At 38.1% G+C, this 22,288-nt stretch overlaps 1 protein-coding gene across 1 annotated transcript in view; it reads right to left on the bottom strand.

Moving 5' to 3' along the window:
- The window catches only part of COL22A1 (collagen type XXII alpha 1 chain), a 567,886-nt gene that overhangs the window by 367,987 nt on the left and 177,611 nt on the right, over positions 1 to 22,288 (bottom strand). Inside the window, 3 exon segments of the mRNA XM_043991519.1 lie at positions 3,136 to 3,249; positions 4,979 to 5,059; positions 20,201 to 20,476. Coding sequence (XP_043847454.1) covers positions 3,136 to 3,249; positions 4,979 to 5,059; positions 20,201 to 20,476 — 471 coding nt within the window.

Raw genomic sequence — 22,288 nt, 5'->3', positions numbered from 1 at the left:
CATTGACAGGTAGGTGACATGGTGGAGAGAGGGGGAGAGTTGGTATTAGGAAGAACTACATTTAAATTCTGCCTCAAACACTAGCTGTGTGACCTTGGGCAAGTCATTCAACTTCTGTTTGCCTCAGTTTTTTCAACTCTAAAATGGGGATAATAATAGAACAGACTTGATAGGGTTATTGTGAAGATCAAATAGGATAATATATGTAAAGCACTTTGGGGCTTAAAGTACTACATAAATTTCAACTGTTCTTACTATTGTTAACAGATTTATGCAATATCATAGGAAGGCTGGGGAAGCTAGGTGGCACAGTGGATAGAGCACCAGCCCTGGATTCAGGAGGACCTGAGTTCAAATCCAGCCTCAGACACTTAACACTTACTAGCTATGTGACCCTGGGCAAGTCACTTAACCCCAATTGCCTCACCAAAAACAAAAACAAAAACAAAAACAAAAACAAAAAACCTAGGAAGGCATGTCTACCTCAGAGGGCTCTGTTTAGCTGAGGTAATGAAATCTTAGACTCAGTTGCAAATTTAGAAGTCTGTCTTTCCCCTTAGCAGTTAATAGAAGCAGCACAGCATAGAAGATAATATGTATGACTTGTATTCAAGAGTTCTGGATTCTGATCCTTCAAGATACTTAATCTTTTCAAGCCTCAATTTCCTGATCTTCAAAGTGGTAATTGTAATAGCTAGCTCAGAGTTACTATGAATAAAGTGTTTTGCAAACCTTAAATTGCTATCCTAACATAAATTGTTATCATTGTGTAGATGAACATGCACACACAAACGTGTACAAATAATTATTTCCCAGGAGTAAAAACAGTTATTTTGTATCGTCCTGCCCCAAGGGGCTATGTCTAGCACTAAGCATATAGTAGGAACTTAATTAAGACTTTGTTGATTGTTTGATAGGCATAGATAAACTTGTCCACCTAGAGAAAGTAAGAAAAAGAATTCATTTTATCAGACATATCCTTAGAATTCCTTACTGTGCTTAGTCTTCTAAAATTCACCGAAGCCACCAGCCAGTGCAAAGGATAACACTGAGAATAAACTCTAAAGGAGGTTGTTTTTGGCTGACTTCACAGGTTCTGGGTGTGCTGCCTCTGTGTGTGTGTGTGTGTGTGTGTGTGTGTGTGTGTGTGTGTGTGTGGTGGGTGCTGCACAAAATTGCTTGGCAACTAGCTACCTATTATTTAGGTTTCCTAATTGAAAGCAGAAAATCTGGGGGGAATTCAGATCAGATGGTTTTTGTTGATTCTATTGACTCACAAAAACTAGGGGAAAAAAAGAAATCAGTCCATCTATAAACTTCAAAGTCTTGGTGATTTCCCTGAACTAGACAAGTTTTGTGATGTTCGATAGGGTAGTCCTAACTACATCTCCCATTTATAGTATTAATCTAAGCATCACCCCTGAGGATGTACCAACACTGAGCTCTGGTGTTTTTATTATTTTTAATCAAAATAATTCCCATTTCTAAAGACCTCCAAGGTCCATTGCTGTTTTTGTTGTTTTTTTCCAACATTTATATAATACTATGTGCCAGGTTTTATGCAAAACACTTTACAAATATTATCTCTGATCTCCACCATAACCATGCAAGGTAAGTAGTATTATTACCCCCATTTTACAGATAAAGAAGCTGAGGTTATATGAATATGCAGGATCACAGAGCAATTTAGTGTCTGAAGCTGGATTTGAACTCAGATTTTCCTGACTCCAGATCTAGCACTCTATCTACATAGTTCTATTATTACACTTTTAATTTAAAAGATATGAAATTGGAAGATGAATTAAGTTGGCCACAGTCAAAAAGCTATCCTAATAGCCAGGACCTCTAAATCCAAGAATCAATTCTGCTGGATACTGACTTCCTATTATACTATACTCCTCTCTTGTCTGAAATAGTCATGAAATCAGTCAACCAGCTAGCCAATGAGCATTTATTAAGTGCCTGCTACATTGCAGGAACTGTGCTAAGGACTATAAAGGAAAAGTATAGACTATAGTGGTGGGCAAAGAGTGGGTAAAGATGGTGTCGGTTTGGGATGGGGTGGAATAGAATAAGTAAAGAGACAGGATAATGATAAATCAGGCCTTATAAAAGCAAAATACATTTAATTAAAAATTTAGAACAGTGTTCTTCAAATGTTATAAGTAGCTCAGGAAAAGACATGTCTTAAGGCCCTTTCGTCTCTGCCCTTCTGAAAGAGCCTAATTTACTCATGCTGAACCTCTCCATTCTTAGACACATTTCTCCTACCCTCATATTTCACTCTCCTCTATGAGGTTCATTCCTGATGTATGAAGTAAATAGTAAATATATCTCTATCAAGTCACTGCTGATCTATTTGCTGCAGAGAGATTCCTGTTCAAATAGGAGTTGGGCTAGTTGACCTATTCTGCCTCTGAGATTCTATCATTCTGCTGGTGAAGAAATTGCTGAGAACTACCCACAGGGAAAAACATTCTATTCAGTAGTTTTTTGAAGAATTTAAAGTAGGAATAGGGGAGATAATATGATAAGTAATAGATAATAATAAAGTTTAGCTTCATGTTGTAACCAGATAAGGGAAAGAGAAGAAAGGTAAGAGTTATCATGTGACCATATTAAAACCACAATTCATTTCATAGTTCTTATTCTTATATTGAAACCAATTGTTCCCTTTAATTGAGGTTTATCCTGTTGGAGGTACTCTATAGTAGTAACCCCCCAAGTCAGTGTGGGGAGGGGAATACCTACAGACAATTAAAGGTAGAGATTTAATCACAAAGTAATCCCTACCTATTCTAGGCCTAGGAGTCCATTACAATGACCGGTTGATATAAATTAGATTGTTACCTCCTTGAAAGAAGGAGTTGTATTGGTGTCATCATATCCCCAGTACCCATCATATGTCCTTGGATATACACACTTAATAAATATTTGATGCCACATATCAGAAAAAGGAAGTATAAGAATGACCCTATAACAACCTTGTACTAAGCTACATCCTTTGACCTGGAAGTATGCAAATAATATGTAAATTTCCTGTGATTCCTTCCTATAGCTAGAATTATCCCAGTAGAAACCATCACCAGCAGTGACCCTTGCTTTAGGAAGGAGGAGGAGAGGACACAAGATCACCTTTTCCCCAGCAGGGCAGGAACAATTGATGGTCTTCAGAAAGCCGATCTGCTCACTGCCAATGGTGGGTGTTGTCTCTGGTAGAGGGGCTTCTGTGATGACTGTCACCTGGCACTGAAGAAGGAAAAACAGAGATATTCTGACTTCTCTACTCAGTGTCCAAACCATCATATACATTCTCACTGTGATTTGGCTTTTACAATATCTGTTCCATATGAAAACCCAAGTTTAACCCATGACATTTCATAGCTGAGCTGAGGTTCAGAGATGTTAAGGAACTTGCCAAGTCATATACATATGTGTGTATATATTGTGTGTGTATGTATATGCATATATATATGTTAGTGTTTCACAAACAAACTTTGGAATTTGGATTTATAACCAGATCTCCTGACTCTACACCATGCAGTTTCTCTAGAAATCAAGTTAGTGGGAGGGGTAACCCATAAAGAGCTACAACATGTTAGGTGTCTAAACTGAAAGAATACAAAGTACTGTGAACTCTCACTAGGGAGAAATTTATTCTATTATGGATACAGTCACATGAAGGGTCAAAGAGTTTAAGCTCTTTCTTCTTGGCATAGCAAAACAGCACCAATAAAATGGAAACAGAATGGATGGCCATCCATTGGGAAACAGGTGAAAAAATACTGTGGCAAATTTACATAACAATATTATTGCATTATATGAAATTGATATAAGAAATTCTTAAAAATAAGAATCCCATAAGTAAAAAAATATGTTACCGGGAAAACATACACAAGGACTATAATAACAAAAACAATAGCAACTAAACTCAAATTAAATGCTGCAGTGAATCCTTATCCTGGAGAACAAATGATGAAATATCTTCCTGCTTTCAATAGAGAGGTGGAAAATTATGGGAGAAAAATGTTTCATAAGCTATCAGAGACTGGTAAATTTTGGTTTGTTGTTTTTATTATAAAAAAAGGTGAAGGTATATCAGAAAATAACTATAGTATGAAAAAGGCAGAATAATAACTTTTTTTTTCTCCAGAATTTATGTTCTTAAAGAGCAGGGGCTGAATTTTCTCTTCCCCCACAGTGCTAGGACCCCAATAAAGGCTTGATATAGGTTGGTACTTAGTATAAGCTTCATTACTAAAAAAAGGTTGCTTTGACAGGGAAAAGTATACCAGGAGGAACTAAAAAATAACACTGATTATAGACTGCACTAAGAATTGGTAAACACCAGATTTAAGGGGAAAAAAAGGTACAGACTTATTTGGGCCAAAAAAGACATTTGTTAACTCTCATCTTTGTGGAAATGGGGGCTAATAATACAAGTGATACTGTCGTGCCAGACATAGCTCTTCTATCCTGCCTATGTGACCTTGGGTAAGTATACAAGTCATTTATGTAGAGGTATAATGGTGATGTAGTGGAAGGAACATAAGATCTGAAATCAAAAGATACTGTTGTGAATCAACTTAGTCATAAGCCTTATGACTGTAGGTAAATCACCTCATCTCTGTTTCCTTTTACATAAAATGGAGATTATAAATTGTCTTTTGTTTGCCTCACAGAGTTGTCGTAAGGAAATGCAAGGAAATGCTAACCTTCTAGCACATGTGAAAATCATCTTAGCTCTCCTTCTAGAATGGAAACTTCATGAGGACAAGGACATTGTATTAATCATCTTTTTATTTGCCACAGTACTTAGCATAGAGCATCTATATAGCAGGTACTTAAAGTACTAATTGGATGAATAAATTAATTTATTTTCCCTAAGGGTCAGGAAGGACATATCTATGTCTGCCTGAAATCTCTCCTGTTTTAATTTAAACCCCTATCTTCTTGCTCTGTGGACATTATATCTTACCGGTCCTGAAGGGATGTCACAGCAGGTTTCCAATTCAGCATGCCTAGAGTCACAATAAATCACTATCCGTTGCAGATCAAACTGAGAAAAGAAAAAGAGGTGATCAGTCCCAGACAGGTTGAAATGCAGATGTACCGTTATCTTTTGGTGCCAGTTCTCAGCTTCTCTCTTTCAGGAAGCCTTCTCTGGCTCTGGATACCAGTCATCTCTCTCTTCTGAAGCCCATACTACTCAAATGTAATAATATATGATTTAATATATGATATACGATGGTGCAGCTGGGTTGCACAGTATATAGAGTTCCAGGCCTGGAGTCAAGAAGATTTATCTTCCTGAGTTAAAATCTGGCCTTAGACACTTGCTAGCTGTGGGATCCTGGGCAAGTCACTTAATCCTGTTTGCTTCAGTTTCCTCATTTGTAAAATGAATTGGAGAAGGAAATGGCAAACCACTCCAGCATGATTGCCAAGAAAACCCCAAATGGGGTCAGAGAGAGTCAGACATGACTAAAAAAATGACTGAACAAAACCAACAAAAATTATATATGATTTAATATGTGATTATATGCAACTTTGTACAGCTTGCTAAAGAAAATGCTCACGTGAGAATTTGGTTTGGTCTTCTCCCCCCAACTAGGCCTTAAGTTTTTCAAAAGACGTGGTCATGCTTTATAAAAAGGAGATAATGTGCTACAGTGGAATAGTACAGGATTAGAGTTGAGTGTGTTGCATGAAACAAGCATTAACTCTGGAGTTCAAGGACCTAGATTCAAATCCCATCTCTGAGTATTGTCCTTGGCAAGTCATTTTTAACCACCTTGTGCCTCAGTTTCCTAATTTTAAAAATGACGAGCCTAGACTAGATGGACTCTACATCTCTGATACCATGATATGGATTTGATCTCCTCCTCTGACACTTAATAGGCTTGACACATTGCTCGAGTCTTTCTGGCTGCCTGAGCTTCCTCCTGTGTAAACCAAAAATTATACAGATGTATGTATTCTTGTTCCTGCAAGGTTGATGAGAGGGAGATACTTTGGAGGCAGTAACACACCACAGAAAGAGGGCAAATGATAGCTGTGACGGACGCCGTCAACTAGTGGACATAGGGCCAGACTCACGATTAGCAACACCTGAGTTCAAGTCCTGTCTCTGACAGATACTAAGAGGGTGTATCTCTGGTTGACTGTTTGGTGTCCAAGAAAACTCTCTAACACAGTAAGCTGCAAAGTAGTTTGCTGATATGCAAGGGGATTTCCTCACAAGGAGTTCTCTATACCATCACTATCACAGGTCCAGAAAACAAAACAAAAATAGCACCTTAACATTTAGCAGGTACCATTTTCATCACAGCTCTGCCAAAGAGGCAATATGGAATAAAGAGCTTTGACCTTGAAATCAAGGGAAGCCTTGATTCTAATCATGACTCTGATATTTCTGTGGAAACTTGGGCAAGTGGCAAATACCCTGCTTTGCAGGTTCTTCACCTATAAAATGGAAATACTAATATTTATGCTGCCTATCTGAAATTTATACTGCCTATCTCACAGGGCAATTGTCAGGAAGGTGTTTTGTAAGCCCTACAGGGCTTATAAATGAGTCATTAGTTTATTGCCCTACTACCTCTTGACACAGCATACTCCCTTTTTGGATCACTCTAATTGTTAGGAAGTTTTTCCCTAAATCTGCCTCTCTTCAACTTTGACTCATTTCTCCTAGCTCTACCCTCCTTCTGGGCCTAAGCAGAACAAGTTTATTTTTTCCCATTCCATATGAAAGTCCTGAAAATACTAATAGTTATTATGTACCCTCTGGTTTTTCATTTCCATAATAAACAGCCTTCTTCAGTTGATCCCCATATGACAAAATCATTGGGCCCTTCATCAAACAGATTAGTCTCCTCTCTATGAAATGTCTCTTGTAACAAAGTAAAACAATTAAGTAGTGACCACATCCTCTGAAAGCATATGAAATGTTCCATTTTGGTAGTAACTCTCTTTTTAGTTTTTTTTTTTTAATTAAAAGAAATTTATTTTCTCTTCCTCCCACTTCTTACCAGATTAAAAGAAGAGAAATAAAAATAAAAATTCATTGTAATAAATATAAATATATACATATATATGCATACATATACATAGAATGGGACATCCCCCACATATATATCTGTAAGTGTGTATCTCATTCTACAACCTAAATTTATCACCTTTCCAGTGGATAGATATGCTTTATCTTCATTCACCTGGGCACTTTACAGCTTACCAATAGTCTTCTTGAAATATTATGTTAAGAACTCAATACAATTTCAGTGGTGGTATATAGCTGGGCCAAAGTACTGGGGGAATCACTTCCTTTTTACTGAAAGCTATGCCTTTTATCATGTAGGGTTTCTTGGGTTGGGGTTGTTTGTTTGTTTGTTTGTTTGTTTATTTGTTTGTTTGTTTTGGCTGACATAACACAGTGTTAACTCGTGTTAAGTTTTCCTTCTACCAAAATCTCTGTATACTTCCTACACAAACTGCTGTCTACTCATGATTCTCCTATCTTCCATTTGTGAATTGGATTTCTGAACCTAGTTGGAAGACCTGACATTTGACTGAGTTATTTTTCATCTTCTTACCTTCAGTCAAATTTTCTAAGTTTTCAAGATCTTTTTGGATACTGACTTTGTCATCCAAAGTGTTTGCTCTCTCTCCCAGTTTGGTATCATCTGAAAATTTGATAACAATGCTTTCTCCACCTGTATCTAAATCATTGACTTAAAAATGTTAAAAAGCACAAGTAGAGAAGTCTGGGACACTCTACTGGGGATAATATCATCCATTTCCAAAACCATATGAACATCTGGTCCATAATTGGGACCACTTAAAGTAGGTATTGTTTCAGTCTTTGTATTTGTATAGGCATCTAAGTGTCAAATTGGACTGATTACTGGATTTGTAGTCAGAAATACCTGAACTCAGATCTTGCCTCAGACATTCCCTAGCTGTGAGACCCTAGGCAATTCACCTAACCTCTGACTCCCTCCTTTCCCTTACCTATAAAATGAAGATAATAATAGCACCTACCTCCCAGGGTTATTTTGCAGATCAAATGAGTTAATATATGAAAGATGCTTTGCAAATCATTCAATCAATAAATCAGTACTCATAAACCCTAAAGTACTTTAGTGCCTAACACAGTGCCTGGCGTATAATAGGTGCTTAATAAACACTTGTTTATTAATTGACTCATTGTTTGGACTCTTCAACTTATCCACTGACTACATGACCCTTCACAGGTCACTTCCCCTCACTGGCTGTTACTTTCCTCATGTATAAAATGAAAATATTGAGCTAAATCCTTTTTTTTTTTTTTTGCAGGGCAATGAGGGTTAAGTGACTTGCCCAGGATCACAAAGCTAGTAAGTGTCAAGTATTTCAGTCTGGATTTGAACTCAGGGCCTCCTGAATCTAGGACCAGTGCTTTATCCACTGCACCACCTAGCTGCCCCCTAGCTAAATGCTTTCTAACGTCCTTTCCACATTATCTATCCTATGTCCTATTTTCTAACATTCTATCTTCTATGGTCCCTTTCATCACTAACATTCCAAATTCTAATAGTCTACATTCTATAACTCCTTCCAAATTTAATATTGTATAACCTGAGGTATCTTTATTTCTAACATTCTACATTCTAATATTCCTCATTTTAAGAGTCCTTCCAACTTTAATGTTCTATGACATAAGATTCCTTCCATCTTAACATTCTGTCTTCTAATATTCTACATTCTAAGAGTCTTTCTAACTTAAATCTTCTATGCCCCAAGGTCTTTTCCACTTCTAACAGTCTGTGTTCTCCTTATTGATAGCCTATGTCCTAAGACTTGTGGTAAGTCCATCATTCCATGAAATGTTGTAGTAGATACCTCATTATGTCATACATCTTGTTATAACATGGGTAAAACAATACCACAGTATAACATGTCACTGTAACATGAAACCTATTTAAAGTACAACATGTACCTCTATTTGCAATGGCTTTTTTGGTCATTAAATGATTCTACTATTTCATTTGAAACTCAAAATTGAACTTCTGAGGCAAGAAGAGAAAAGATGATAGATGTCCTTTGTTTTGCAGACAGAGAAAATGAGACTTAAGAAGAGATATTTCCAAGGACTGATTGTGAAGTATGTTTCCTACCTATCAACAAAGAGGTGGTGGCAACAAAGAGGTATGGAGTGACAGATACACTGTCAGAAATGGCCAAAGTATTGATTTGTTTAACAGTATTTTTTCCATTCCAAAGAAGGGTCTATTGTGGAGTAGTGTTATCACTGAGAAGGGATAGCTATATTGAAGATAAACATCAAAAAATGATTAATTAAATATTTCCCAAGGAAAATAATGTATCAGGAACACGATACATTGAACCAGGATGCAAACCAGCCATTACATTATATCAGTGACTTCACCTTGTTACCTCGTCTACTCGATTATGGGGTCCTGGCTTGTCTTTCTTTGATTCACAAGGAAAGCAGAGGCACAAAACTTCCACCTTCAGAGGCAGAAATGCATTTGAGGAAGGGGACTGGAGTGGCTCTGTCATCAGAAGGCCCTAATCTGTAAAAATGGAGACAATAACCCATGGTCTCCTTCTCTAGGCTCAGGGACTCACAGTAATAGGCACCTGACTTCCAGTACCAGTTTACTAGCTCTGTGACCAAGGAAAAGCTATTGTTTCTTTGACCTTCCTCAGCTATAGAATAGATTGCACTGAATTACCTCTAAATGCTTTTTCATCCCTGAAGTCTATGATCCTACAGTTCTTGAGCCTAGAATCCTTTAGCCCTTAGAGGATATGTAGGCAGGTTGTGATAGCTATCTTCAAACATGATAGGCTAGGCCCTGGAGAGTAGCACTAAATACAGTGGGTAAAAGGTATACAATCGACAAGCTTTTGTAGCTGTTCAGTCATTTCATTTGTGTCTGACTCTCGTGCCCCCATTTGGAGTTTTCTTGGCAAGGATACGGGAGTGGTTTGCCATTTCCTTCTCTAGCTCATTTTGCAGATGAGGAAACTGAGGCAAATGGGGACTTGTCTAGGATCACATGGCTAGTAAGTATCTGAGACTGGATCTGACGTGAGGAAGATAAGTAGAGACCCAACACTATATTATCTGCACCATGCTCAGGAATAACAGGAATGGAAAAAAAAGTCTTTGTCCTCAAGGAGGTCACAGTCTAATGAAGGAGACAACATGTACATAACTGTACATATACATACATACATACATACATACATACATATATATCCACATATATATGTATAGGGGCTATTGCTAACATTTATATAGCACTTTAAGGTTTCTAAATCACAGCAATCCTAGGAGGTAGGTGTTATTAGTATCATGATTTACACATAAGGAAAATGAGGCAGATGGAGGTTAAAAGACTTGCCTAGATCTCACAGCTAGGGAATGTCTGTGGCAAGATTTGAACTCAAGGTCTCCTTTACTATAGGTCCAGGACTCTATCCCCTGTACCACCTACCTATGAATGGAAAGCAATCTCAAAAGGAAGATATTAGCATTAATACTTTAATTAATTAATTAATTAACTGAGACTGGGAAAGGCCTCTTTCAGGAAGATACAAGCTGAGTGTTGAAGGACTTAGCCAGGGACACCAGGAGATAGAGATATGGAAGAATTTCATGCCTTGGGGACATTAGTGGAAATGCACTAAGTTGGAACAGTGTCATGTGTGAGGAAGAGTAAGAAGGCCAGCATCATTGGATTGAATAGTCTACAGAGGACAGCAGTGTATGAAGACTGGAAAGAGAGGAGGGGGACAGGTTTTGAGGGTCTTTAAAAGACAAACAGAAAATGTCATATTTGGGAGGCACTTCATTTTATTGAATTTGGTGGAGTCAGGGTCAGGTATGAGAAGAACATTTTGACTCGATATGAGAAAGAGATAGCTTATAAATTAGAAGAGTCCCCAAATAAAGAGGCTGAATGATGAGGATCACAGAGTCCCTGCATTGGAATGAATCCCAGCAAGTATCTATTCTAACATGTATCTGATCAAGTATCTCATTTATTATAAGTGGTCAGTCACATATGTAAGCTTTTTTCTATTACTTCCCTTCATATTTTTGAAGAAGGGAAAAAAAACCCAACAACCTAGAATTCTCTTACTACCAATGCCTCCCCATTTTTCTATGTTGCAGATCCTTCCTTGGTGGAGAGATGAGGAGTGTGCCAGAAAGGAAGTCTGCCCCATTTATAGGAACAAATCCCTGTTTACAGTTGGGATGCTTTGTCAAGGTTAAGCCAAGAGAAGCCAGCTGATTTATGGTCTAAGCTTCACAGACTCTGAGGGCAAAAGACAAATGGCATTTGTTCTTGGCTTTGCAGCCAAGTGTCTATTTCTACCATTCCGTGTTTTCTATAAAAATGGGATTGCTTTGGCCTAGGTTTGACCAAGAGCAGTGAGGCTTCAAAGGCCAATAAAGTAATGAGATATTGGGATATCATCTCATAAATATGATCTTGAGAGCTCATTATTGTTTATCTCTCTAAAGTAGTATCAGTTGGATTGGTGATACAAACTGATAGAAGGCTGGACTGATGAGGCCAAGTCAGGTGAGGGTCAAGTCAAGTCATGTAGGATCAGGGAAGCTAACCATCAGAAATGGAGGAGGAATTAGTCACTGCTTTCTGAAGGAACCTGAGTATCACAGACTCACAAATGTTATTCCCGTATCTGGAAAGCCCAGGGAGTTTCACCAAACCAAGAGACCACCAAAGATTTCATTTGGACAAAGGGGTCATAAATTTGAACATAGTAGTGATGGGGGTTTGTATCTATGGACAATAAAAAGGGAGGAAGGCAGCAGTGTGCTGGTAAATATTTAACAATTTGTTCTCTGGAAAAAATATACACAGAATATACTGCATTATATTTTCTCCATCACTTCCTTAAGTCTTGACAATCAATAACAACAAATAAAGTGCTGATTTTGGGGTATACACTGATTTTCAAAGTGGAAATATTCATAGTGGAACTATAACAAGGAAAACTGCCTTGAGTTGGCTCCAGCACATTCCTAGAGGGAGGTTTTCAGGATTGGGCCAAAGATATCAATCAACCCCACACCTGACTAGAACCACTCACCTTTCCAGTTCCAGAGGAATGTTTTCCCTGAGAAGAAAAAGGCCAGAGGGAGAAGGAACCCAATAATTTAGAGTAAACTATTTAGCACTGGGTCTGGATTCAAGTTCCAGCTTTGTTAAGTATTTTGAGTTGAGCCATATTAGTTCCTTGTCTTTAAGACAGGGATAATATAAGACAAACCCAAAGGACTAATGATGAAACATACTATTTCATCTCCAAAGAAAGAACTGATATTGATTGAATACAGACTTAGGCATGCTTTTTTTCACTTTCTTTCATTTTTTTCTTTTATTCAAGTTTTCTTGAACAACATGACTAACAAGGTTAATGTTTTCCTTAATTTCACATGTATAACCCATATTTGATTGCTTTAACACCTCAGCGAGGGAGAAGGGAAGGGAGGGAAGGAAGGATAAAATTTGGAATTCAAAACTATAAATAAAATATTTATTATTTATCTATCCATTCATTCATTCATTCATTCATTCATTCATTCATTCATGCAGGGCAATGAGGGTTAAGTGACTTGCCCAGGGTCACACAGCTAGTAAGTGTCAAATGTCTGTGATTGGATATGAACTCAGGTCCTCCTGAATCCAGGGCCAGTGTTTTATCCACTGTACCACCTAGCTGCCCCAAAAAATGTTTATTATTAAAAAAATTAAAAGTTACCGCACAGTGGGAGAGTAGGAAAAATAAAACAAAATAAAATAGAGAGAATAAAACTTAGAATGTTAGGATGTTAATGTCAGAAAGGACTGCAAGAGATTTCATCCATATTATAAATGAGGAAATTGAGATATTAAGCCTGAGGATTTTAATACTTATTGTAGGAGGCAATAAGGACAAGAGACAACTGAATCAAGGCCATACTTCTTACTTCACAAATGCGTTGTAAGGATTGAATCTGATTATTTATGTAAAGTACTATGGAAATGTAAGGTGTTATCCTGAGAGATTATGTTTATTTGGAAAGATGAAGTATTCCAGAGATTCTATATATCTCTAGGTGAGGTAACTTGGAATTACAGTATCCAGAGTCTCAGGGTTGGAAGGGGTTTTAGATGCCATTCAGGCTAAATCTTTTTGTTGTTGCTGTTGAGTTATTTTTCAGTTATGTCTGACTATGACTCCATTTGGGGTTTTCTTAGCAAAGATACTGGAGTGGTTTGCCATTTCCTTCTCCAGGTCATTTTCCAGATGAAGAATTGAGGCAAACAGGGTTAAGTGGCTTGCCTAGTGTCACATAGCTAGTAAGTGTCCGACACTAGATTTGAACTCAGGTCTTCCTGAATCCAGGCCTGATGCTTTATCCACTGTGTCACTTAGCTGCTCGAGGCTGACTCTTACTATCTCCAGCTAGTGGTTATTCAGTCTCCATTTGTAAAGACATCAAATAAGGGAGATATCCCACAGGCTCCCAAGGCAACTCGTTTCATATTTTAAAATATAACTATAATTATCAGTAAGTGTTTTCCTTAAATACAAACTAAAACTGCCTCTCTGGAACATCTATCTGTTGCTATTCTGTTTGGGGGCTAAGTGGAACAAATCTACTCCTTCTATGTGAGAACCTGAGAACAGTAGCAAATGTGCTTCTTGTGCACTGCCTTCCTCTTCACATCCCCCCAAATCTTCTCATTAGTCTTAGCTTCCACATCTCCTTCAACAGACTCCCAGAAGATCTTAAGGGTCTTCACTATTTAACTGTCTTGGTTGCCTTCCTCTAGACACCCTCTTCCTTATAACTATCTTACCTAAATGCAGTGCCCAGAAGACAACATCACATTCTACTTAGGCTGTCCCCTAAGTCTTACTGTAATTTTCCACTTGAATAGCTTCAAGTATGTTAGCATTCTTCAGGTTTTTGAAAGGTTGTGACAGAGAAGAGAGATTAGACTTGTTCTATTTACTTTAACAGCTAAAACCACACTAAGACTTTTGGGATATTTGGTATAGCCAAAATACATGGGAAGACACTATATTTCACTTAATGGAGTCCAAGATGAAAATGGGTTCAATTAGTTGTCTTTGTTTTAGCTTCCATACCTTTCATATCTCCTTGTTGATTCATACTGAGCTTGGAGTACACATAGCAACCCCAGTTATATTGTAGTAGTGTAAAGAATTAATTGTTATTTGAGGTTTTTATGACCCCCATCTTTTGGCTAGAATTAAAAAAAAAAAAATCCTCAACTTCCCCGTAGGCACTGGCCTCTGGGGCTCCGCAAACAGCACAGTGCTCCACCCACTGGTTGTAGCCGTCACCAGGGCTCTGGCAACTCACATCATCACCACTCGCCAATGCCTACATGGGCCTGGCAAAATTATAGTGATTGGAAGCCTAGTGAGGGCAGTCATGTGACTGTCAGAGCGGCTAGCCAATTGGCTGGGGGCTGTCTGGGGTCTGCTGGGATGAAGGGAGGAGATTTGCCATTCTAGCTTGAAACTGGAAGACAACAGGATGCTGCTGTGTGTTCTCAGCTGATTTCTGGGTGGTGGGGTTATTTGGGTTGTATAATTTCCCTTTTCCTTTTCCCCATTCTATTTCCTTTCCCTTGATCCTACTGATTCTGTGTGTGTGTGTGTGTGTGTGTGTGTGTGTGTGTGTGTGTGTGTGTGTGTTTAAGTTCATTCTTGTTAAATAAATCCTACTCTGTTTTGAGAGAGGCTTCTGGTCTCCTTCCTTGCCCCAATATTATGGCAAGCCACTTAGCTAACACTCCCCAATTAAAAATTGGTCCCCACAGTAGTAAATAATAATAATAATAATAATAATAATAATAATAATATACAGTGCAACTAGGTGAAAGTACAATTAAAAAGAAGCTTGATTGGGGGCAGCTAGGTGGTGCAGTGGATAAAGCACCAGCCCTGGATTCAGGAGGACCTGAGTTCAAATCCAGCCTCGGCCACTTGACACTTACTAGCTGTGTGACCCCAGGCAAGTCACTTAACCCTCATCGCCTCACCAAAAAGAAAAATAATAATAATAATGATAAAGATAGCTAACACTTATATACCATTTATTATAGGACTGGTACTATGCTAAGTGCTTTATAAATATTATTTCATTTGATCCTCACAACAATCCTGGGAGGTAGGTGTTTTTACCATCACCATTTTACAGATGAGAAAACTGAGGCAAACAAAGCATAAGTGACTTGCATGGAGTCACATAGCTAGGAAATATCTGAGGCTAGATTTGAACTAAGGTCTTCCAGACTCCAAGCCCAGAGCTCTATCCATGTGCTTCACATCTTGAATTGTGAAGTGTTTTTTTCTTTCTTTCTTTTCTTTCTTTTATTAATCTTATCCTTCTTAAATTTCAGAGTGAGAGATAAGTTAGTGTAGTGGACAGAGAGCCAGCCTTTAAGCCATAGCTAGTAAGTTTCTTTCACATATTAACTGTGTGGCAACTCACTAAAGCCCTCAGTAATATAGGCAATTCTCTAAAACTGTAACTTGCAGAAAAGGCACCAGCCTGCCTTGGTACAGAGTTAGTTCCTCACACTAATGAAATCGCAGGTCTAGTCCCTATTCTTATCCTTACATTTCAGCTTATTAGATTTAGCCTGGTATTTAATTCTGTCAAAATCATTTTGCATCCCTACTGAGTCACCCAGAGTGTTAGCTTTGCATCATTGACAAGTCTGATGTCACTTAGCCTCTGTTCATAGAATTATTATATCGCTGGTGGTAGAGAGAGCCTTAGAGATCATTTAATAATCCACTTTCTTTCATTTTATAGACCATCTGGGGGTCTCAGTTTCCTTATCAGTAAAATGAGGGGATTAAGGTGTGCTTTATGGACAGTTTCAGGTTTAAATGCATGTGACTCTACCTTGCTGATCTTAGTACCATGGGAGTTTTAGAGCCTACAAAAAGGATAGTACAGGTTATTTCATCAAAACATTTTATTTTGCAGATGAGGAAAACAGAGTTCAGATAATATGTGAATTGACTGAGGTCACATTGGTAGGAGCAGAGGGAGGATATACACCCAGGTATCTGATTCCAAATCCAATGTCCTTTGCTGGTAAGGACCATCCTGGCTATAAATTTTCATGATTCAGTTTCATATGTAAAAATTCATGTTGTTTACAAATACCTAATCCATGTGATATCATGAACACATTTCATTTGTGAAAAGTAAGCTTAGGTTTGAGTTCAAATAGAGTGTTTACAATGTTCCCTGGTGCTTTTTCTTTGCTCCCCGAGAAAACAAACAAAAAAATGCAACTCATTTGTCATCCTGCATAATGCATGAGCTATAATCCAGGGAGTTGCAAAGACCAAATCCTAGATCCCTTCATACTGGAGTTTTGCTACTTGCAGTAAGGTCAAGATGTCTTCCTTGATAAGACAGGCAGAGAAACTTACTTAAAACTCCAAAGGCCTAGGAATGCCCTTTGTTCACTTCATAGGCAGCTAAGTAAGCTAAGAGAATAATGAAGGTTCATTAGCATGATCTGCTCCCTGTTTGCTGAATGAAGAAGGAAGCTTGGGAGTGGTCAGATATTTGTTTAAAAGGAAGGGTGAGGGGCAGCTAGGTGGCGCAATGGATAAAGCACCGGCCCTGGATTCAGGAGTACCTGAGTTCAAATCCGGCCTCAGAAACTTAACACTTACTAGCTGTGTGACCCTGGGCAAGTCACTTAACCCCAATTGCCTCACTAAAAAAAAATAAAAATAAAAAAAAAAATAAAAAAAAATAAAAATAAAAAAAAATAAAAGAAAGGGTGAGCAGTAGACAGATTAAGTGATGGTCACCTCTTGCTAATGTCATGGTACTGCCTACAGAGTGAGGGAGAGTTGGCAAAGCAGAAATGGCACATTATTCCTTCGGGAAGGACAACTCGGTGCTTCAGAAGAAATAAAGTCTTGTCATTGATGTGCATATCCAATCTCTCCTACTCTACTTTCAGCTTCCTCAGGACTAGGGTTATGTCTTACTCTAATATGTTCCCTTTACATAACAATTTAAAGTTACAGGGTCAAAAAACATTAGTGCAGGAAGGGAACTCAGAGATTGCCTAATCCAATTTCCTTACTTTACAGATGAAGAAACTGACACTCAGTGAGAAGTAATTTGATTGACATCATGGAGATGATCTGCATTGTTCACAAGACTGAAGGATTTAGTGCTGGAGGGGACATTAGAAATCACAGAATTATTGAATTATAAGATCTTAGATGTTAGACTCATAGAGTTAGAGCTAGGACCCCAGAGGCCATCTAGTCTAACCTTTCATTTTTATGGATGAGGAAACTGAGGTGCAGAGTGATTATTACTTTCCCAAGATCACCCAGACAGTCTCAGAAATAGGATTTGAACCCGGGTGCACAGATACTAAATATAGTATTTTTTCCATTATACTATGCCACCATATGGCAAATTCCTAAGTGTGGACTGAAAAGGTAGCTTTCTATTTGTTAATAGGGTAACCCCTCTTTGATTCAGAACTGATTATCCCTTTAAAAAAAGGTACACTTCCAAAGGCCCTCAGATCTATTCTAAATGAAAAATTGGAGGAAAGCATTACATTGATTCTAATTATCAGGATCCAAAAAGCATAAATAGATTTATGCATAGATTAAAGAAGAAATATGATTTAGAACATGGCATATAATATGACTAGTGTGGAAGCGATAGATGAGGTTTGACAACACAAAAGTCTTTTGAGGTACCTTCCTCTCCCTTCTCTTTCCCTCTCCTCTTCCTCTCCTGTCCTTTCCTTTCTTCTCCTCTTCTCTCCCAACTTTTCCCTCTCTTCCTCTCTTCTCCCCATCTCCTCTTCTCTTCTGTCCTCTTCCCCTCCTCTCTGCTCTTCCCTTCTCTTCTCTCTGATACTCTTCCTCTTTTCTTTTCCTCTTCCCCTTCTCCTCTTCTCTCCTGTCCTCTTTCTGTCCTCTCCTGTCCTATCTTCTACACCCTTCTCTTCTCCTCTTTCTTAATGCTTTATCTTCTGGCAAGGGGAACAGCAGTTTGCAATGTTGTTCTTCTTGTGGGAAGAGGAGAATGAAAACAAGAGATAGAGGGATGGTGAGGAAATTGAGACATGAAATGATCACCAGACTTTAGCATAGCCATTCATATCTTATGTAATGTTGTCTGTACATCTTTTCTAATCATTCCTCTGAATCCCTTTTTTTCTTCCTTCTTTCCTTTATTTTTCCTTTTGCTTCTTGGACTCCTCCATGTCCAGCAAAGTTTAGTTGAGTTTCCATCTGGTCCATAAAACTATCTCCAACTACTTCATCCCACATTCCTAATTATCCTTACTCCTAATCTCAGTTTGTGTCCTTAGACTCTACCTCTCTGCCTCTCTATTTAGATAATGCTTTTCATAAAGAAGTCATTAGCAAAAGGATTTTTTTTAATTTTTGTTTCTTTTTGTTTTTTGGTGAGGCAATTAGGGTTAAGTTACTTGGCCAGGGTCATATAGCTAGTAAGTGTCAAGTGTCTGAGGCTGGATTTGAACTCGGGTCCTCCTGACTCCAGGGCTAGTACTTTACCCACTGTACCACCTAGCTGCCCCAAAAAGTTGTTTTTTTTTAAAGTTAAGACATTTTTTTAATGTAAATGATCCTGCCCTTGGTCTCCTCAAATTGCCTTATTGCAAGTTTGAATTTGAGCATAACAAATTTTCTCAAAGTGTGATCTACCTTAGAGAACAGTGAATGGTGAGAACTTCATATAGGTATCACCACCACCACCACCACCACTACTACTATCAATAATAATAATAATAATAATAGGACTAATTTATATTTCTATAGTACTTCAAAGCTGACATGGTACTTTTATCATGGTCATCTTGTAAGGTAGGGTGTTTAATTGTTATTATCTTCATTTTTCAGGAGGCCCTAAGAAGCATGAGGAGCCTATGTGTATCCATGGGCTATCTATAGAATTCCAGAGTAGTAAGCATCCTCAGAAGCCATCTAACTCAGCCTATACCTAAAAAGGAAATCATTACAAAATCCTGGGCAAATCATCCCCCAGCCTTTAAATGAAAACTTCTAACCAGGGGCAAATCTATTATGGATCAAGACAGTCTAATCCATTTGAAAATCTTTCTAATCATCAGGCAATACTTCTTTGTATGATCCCTGGATTTACTTTGCAATTTCCACGCACCGTTCCTAATTCTGTCTTCTAGGATGCCTATTGAAGCTGTTCAATTACTTGACCAGAGGAACGATGGCCTCCCTTAGTCATCTCCTCTCAAGTTAACCTGGTTCCTTCACATAATGTTCATATGATATGAAGGAGAGGAACTCTGCTCTCTTGGCTGCCTTCCTTTGGGCATGTATCAATGTCCTGCTTAAATTGTGATACCCAGAACTAAATACAATATTCCAGATTGATCTGTCCATGGTATTGGACAACATGACTACCTCCTTATTACTGGAAGCTACGGCCCTCAGGGTAGCACAAGATTGCACTAAATCATTTGGCTACTGTATCATTCTCTAGACTCATATGGAGCTTGCAATCTAATAAACCCATAGATTTTTTCCCCTCAGATAAACTGATGTTCAACCGGTCTTCCTTATCTTATAGCCATGAAGTTGGTTTTTGAACACAAATATAAGAATTTTTTTGACTTATTAAATTATATATATATATATACAAATACATATATATCCTTATAACTGTGGTCTGTTTATATTTTTTTGTATCTTATAATCCAGTATTCTATCTCTCTGAGTGTTGTGTCATCTACAATTTTGATACTGTTATATATGCCTTTTTCTAAATTATTGATAAAAATATTAAATAACAGAAGTTAAGAAGCAATTAAAGTGTCAGAATTTGAATTCAGATCCCGACTCCACATGTAGGTTTTTTGTTTGTCTGGTTTTTGCCTCCATATGTTATACTGCTTTGAAAAGCAGGGTGTCATTCACATTCATTTTCATTTACTAGTTGTGTGACAGTATTTACGAATTCAGAGAATATTTCATGAGCCTAATGAACCTAGCATAGGCTGTTCTGGAGGCCCAAGGCCATGAGAGATGGCTTCATTGAAATTTTATTAGGCAGAAAGGAACTCACGTCAATGGGCACGCTGTCATAGAGACGTTTGCCAATCACCGTCTTTCCCTGGATGTCGATGTTTTCTCTCTCCTCAATGGGCAAAGTCTGTACCAGCTTGCAGTCAATGTAGAGAGACACATTCTTGGCCTGAATGCTGAGAGCTATCTTGTGCCAGTTTCGGTCAAACAAATCACTGACTGGCACACCCCGGAAGACCACCCGGACGGCATCCTTCATCACACCCACAGCGTTATACTCCACAGCTTTGTTCTCCCCATCTAGCCGGATAGAGACCTGAAAAAAAATCAGAAAATTTTTAAATGAAAAGGAACTTCTAAAGACAATATTTACATTCATTTCAGATGTATTAAGCCCCACACTACATGCTAGGTACTATACTAGAAGGTTGGGATGCAGAAACAAAAAATAAGTTCCTGTTCCACATTCTACTAAGTAAAGGGTAAATGCATACCTAAACACAAATATATACAAAGTAAATATGAAGTAGTATTGGAGAATTGGGAAAGACCTTATGCAAAAGGAGACACAAGCCAAGTATTGAAGGAATCTAGGGATTCTGAGAAGCAGAGTCAATAAGGGCATTCCAGGCATGGAGAGTGGAGATGGGATACAATATATTGGAAACTACAGGCCAGTGGGGCAGGAATACAGAGTATATGGCAGGGATTAATATTCATTAACACTGGAAAGATAATCTGAAGCTAGACAGTGAAAGGATTGAAATGCCAGACACAGGAAGCTGTATTTTGTTCTGCCAGCAAGAGGGAACCACTAAAAGCTTCTTACGCCAATGAAAGACATGGTCAGATCTTGTTCTAAGAGAATCATTTTCACATCTATGTGAAATATGGATTGGAGAGGGGGCATCTGCAAGGTAAACAGCCCAATTAGCAGGCTATTGCAATAGTCCAGATAAGTGGGAACTGAAGTATGGTGGAGGTGGGAGTGTGGGGGTGGTCACATGTATAGAATGGAGGGGACATGTGTGAGAGATGTTGCAGAGTTATAACTGAGAAGACTTGGCACCTAATTAGATATGGAGGTGTCAGGGACAGGAAAGAGTCAGAGGTAACTCCAAGCCTGTGAACCTTGGTATCCAGAAGGATCACAGTACCCATAACAAAATGAGAGAAGTTAGGAAAAGGTGTGGAATGTGAAGGGTCTAGGGAGAGATGAATTCTGTTTTAGATATGCTGAATATAAGATGCCTCTGGGATATTTCTGGTAAATGGTTATAAAGGAATGAAATTTAGGAAAGAAACTCAGGGTAGCTAGAGATACCTCTGAACCATCTATATATGGATGAGAATAGAATACATGATAATTAGATTAGGAAAGACATGGAGTAGAGAGAGAAAAGAAGGGACACAGCTTCAGGAACCCTGTATGGTGAGGGGGAATCAGACTGATGGTCATCCAGCAAGGGAAATTAACAATGAGTAATCATACAAGTAGGAGAAGAACTAAAAGGGATCACTGTCACAAAAGATCAGGGAGGAGAGAGTATCCAGAAGGGTGGTTAATTGTGTTAAATGATACAGAAATTACTGTTATTCTCTTTTTTAATTATTCTAAGCTGTATGACCCCAGGCATGCCACTTCAGCACTTTTCTCATCTATAAAAGAGATAATAATGTTTGACACATGTTATAAAAAACTCTCATTAATATAATAATTATAATTACTAATAGCTATCATAATGGAACAATCATGTAGCACTGTGATAATTGAAAGTCAATGTGATATAGAAGATAAAGAGTTAACCTTGGAGTGAAGCAAAGCTAGGTTCAAAGGCTGTTTCAGATACATATAGTCTGAGTAATCAATCAAGTCACTTAATCTCTCAATGTCCCAGTAGACTAGCTAAAACTAATTTATAGAGAAGTTGCCAATCTAAAAAAATATAAATGCAATTTTAGAGTTTTGTCATCCTGAGTTTCCTATTTCAATGAAATTATAGCTCCTCTTTCTGTCTCTCTCTCTGTCTCTGTCTCTGTCTCTCTCTCTGTCTCTCTGTCTCTGTCTCTCTGTATCTCTCTCTGTCTCTGTCTCTCTCTCTCTCCCTTTGAAAAACTAGGCTCAGTA

Source organism: Dromiciops gliroides, chromosome 1 (genome assembly GCF_019393635.1).
Source record: "Dromiciops gliroides isolate mDroGli1 chromosome 1, mDroGli1.pri, whole genome shotgun sequence".
Classification (NCBI taxonomy): domain Eukaryota; kingdom Metazoa; phylum Chordata; class Mammalia; order Microbiotheria; family Microbiotheriidae; genus Dromiciops; species Dromiciops gliroides.
The sequence above is the reverse complement of the archived record's forward strand: the minus strand, read 5'-3'. Positions and strand labels throughout refer to the sequence as shown.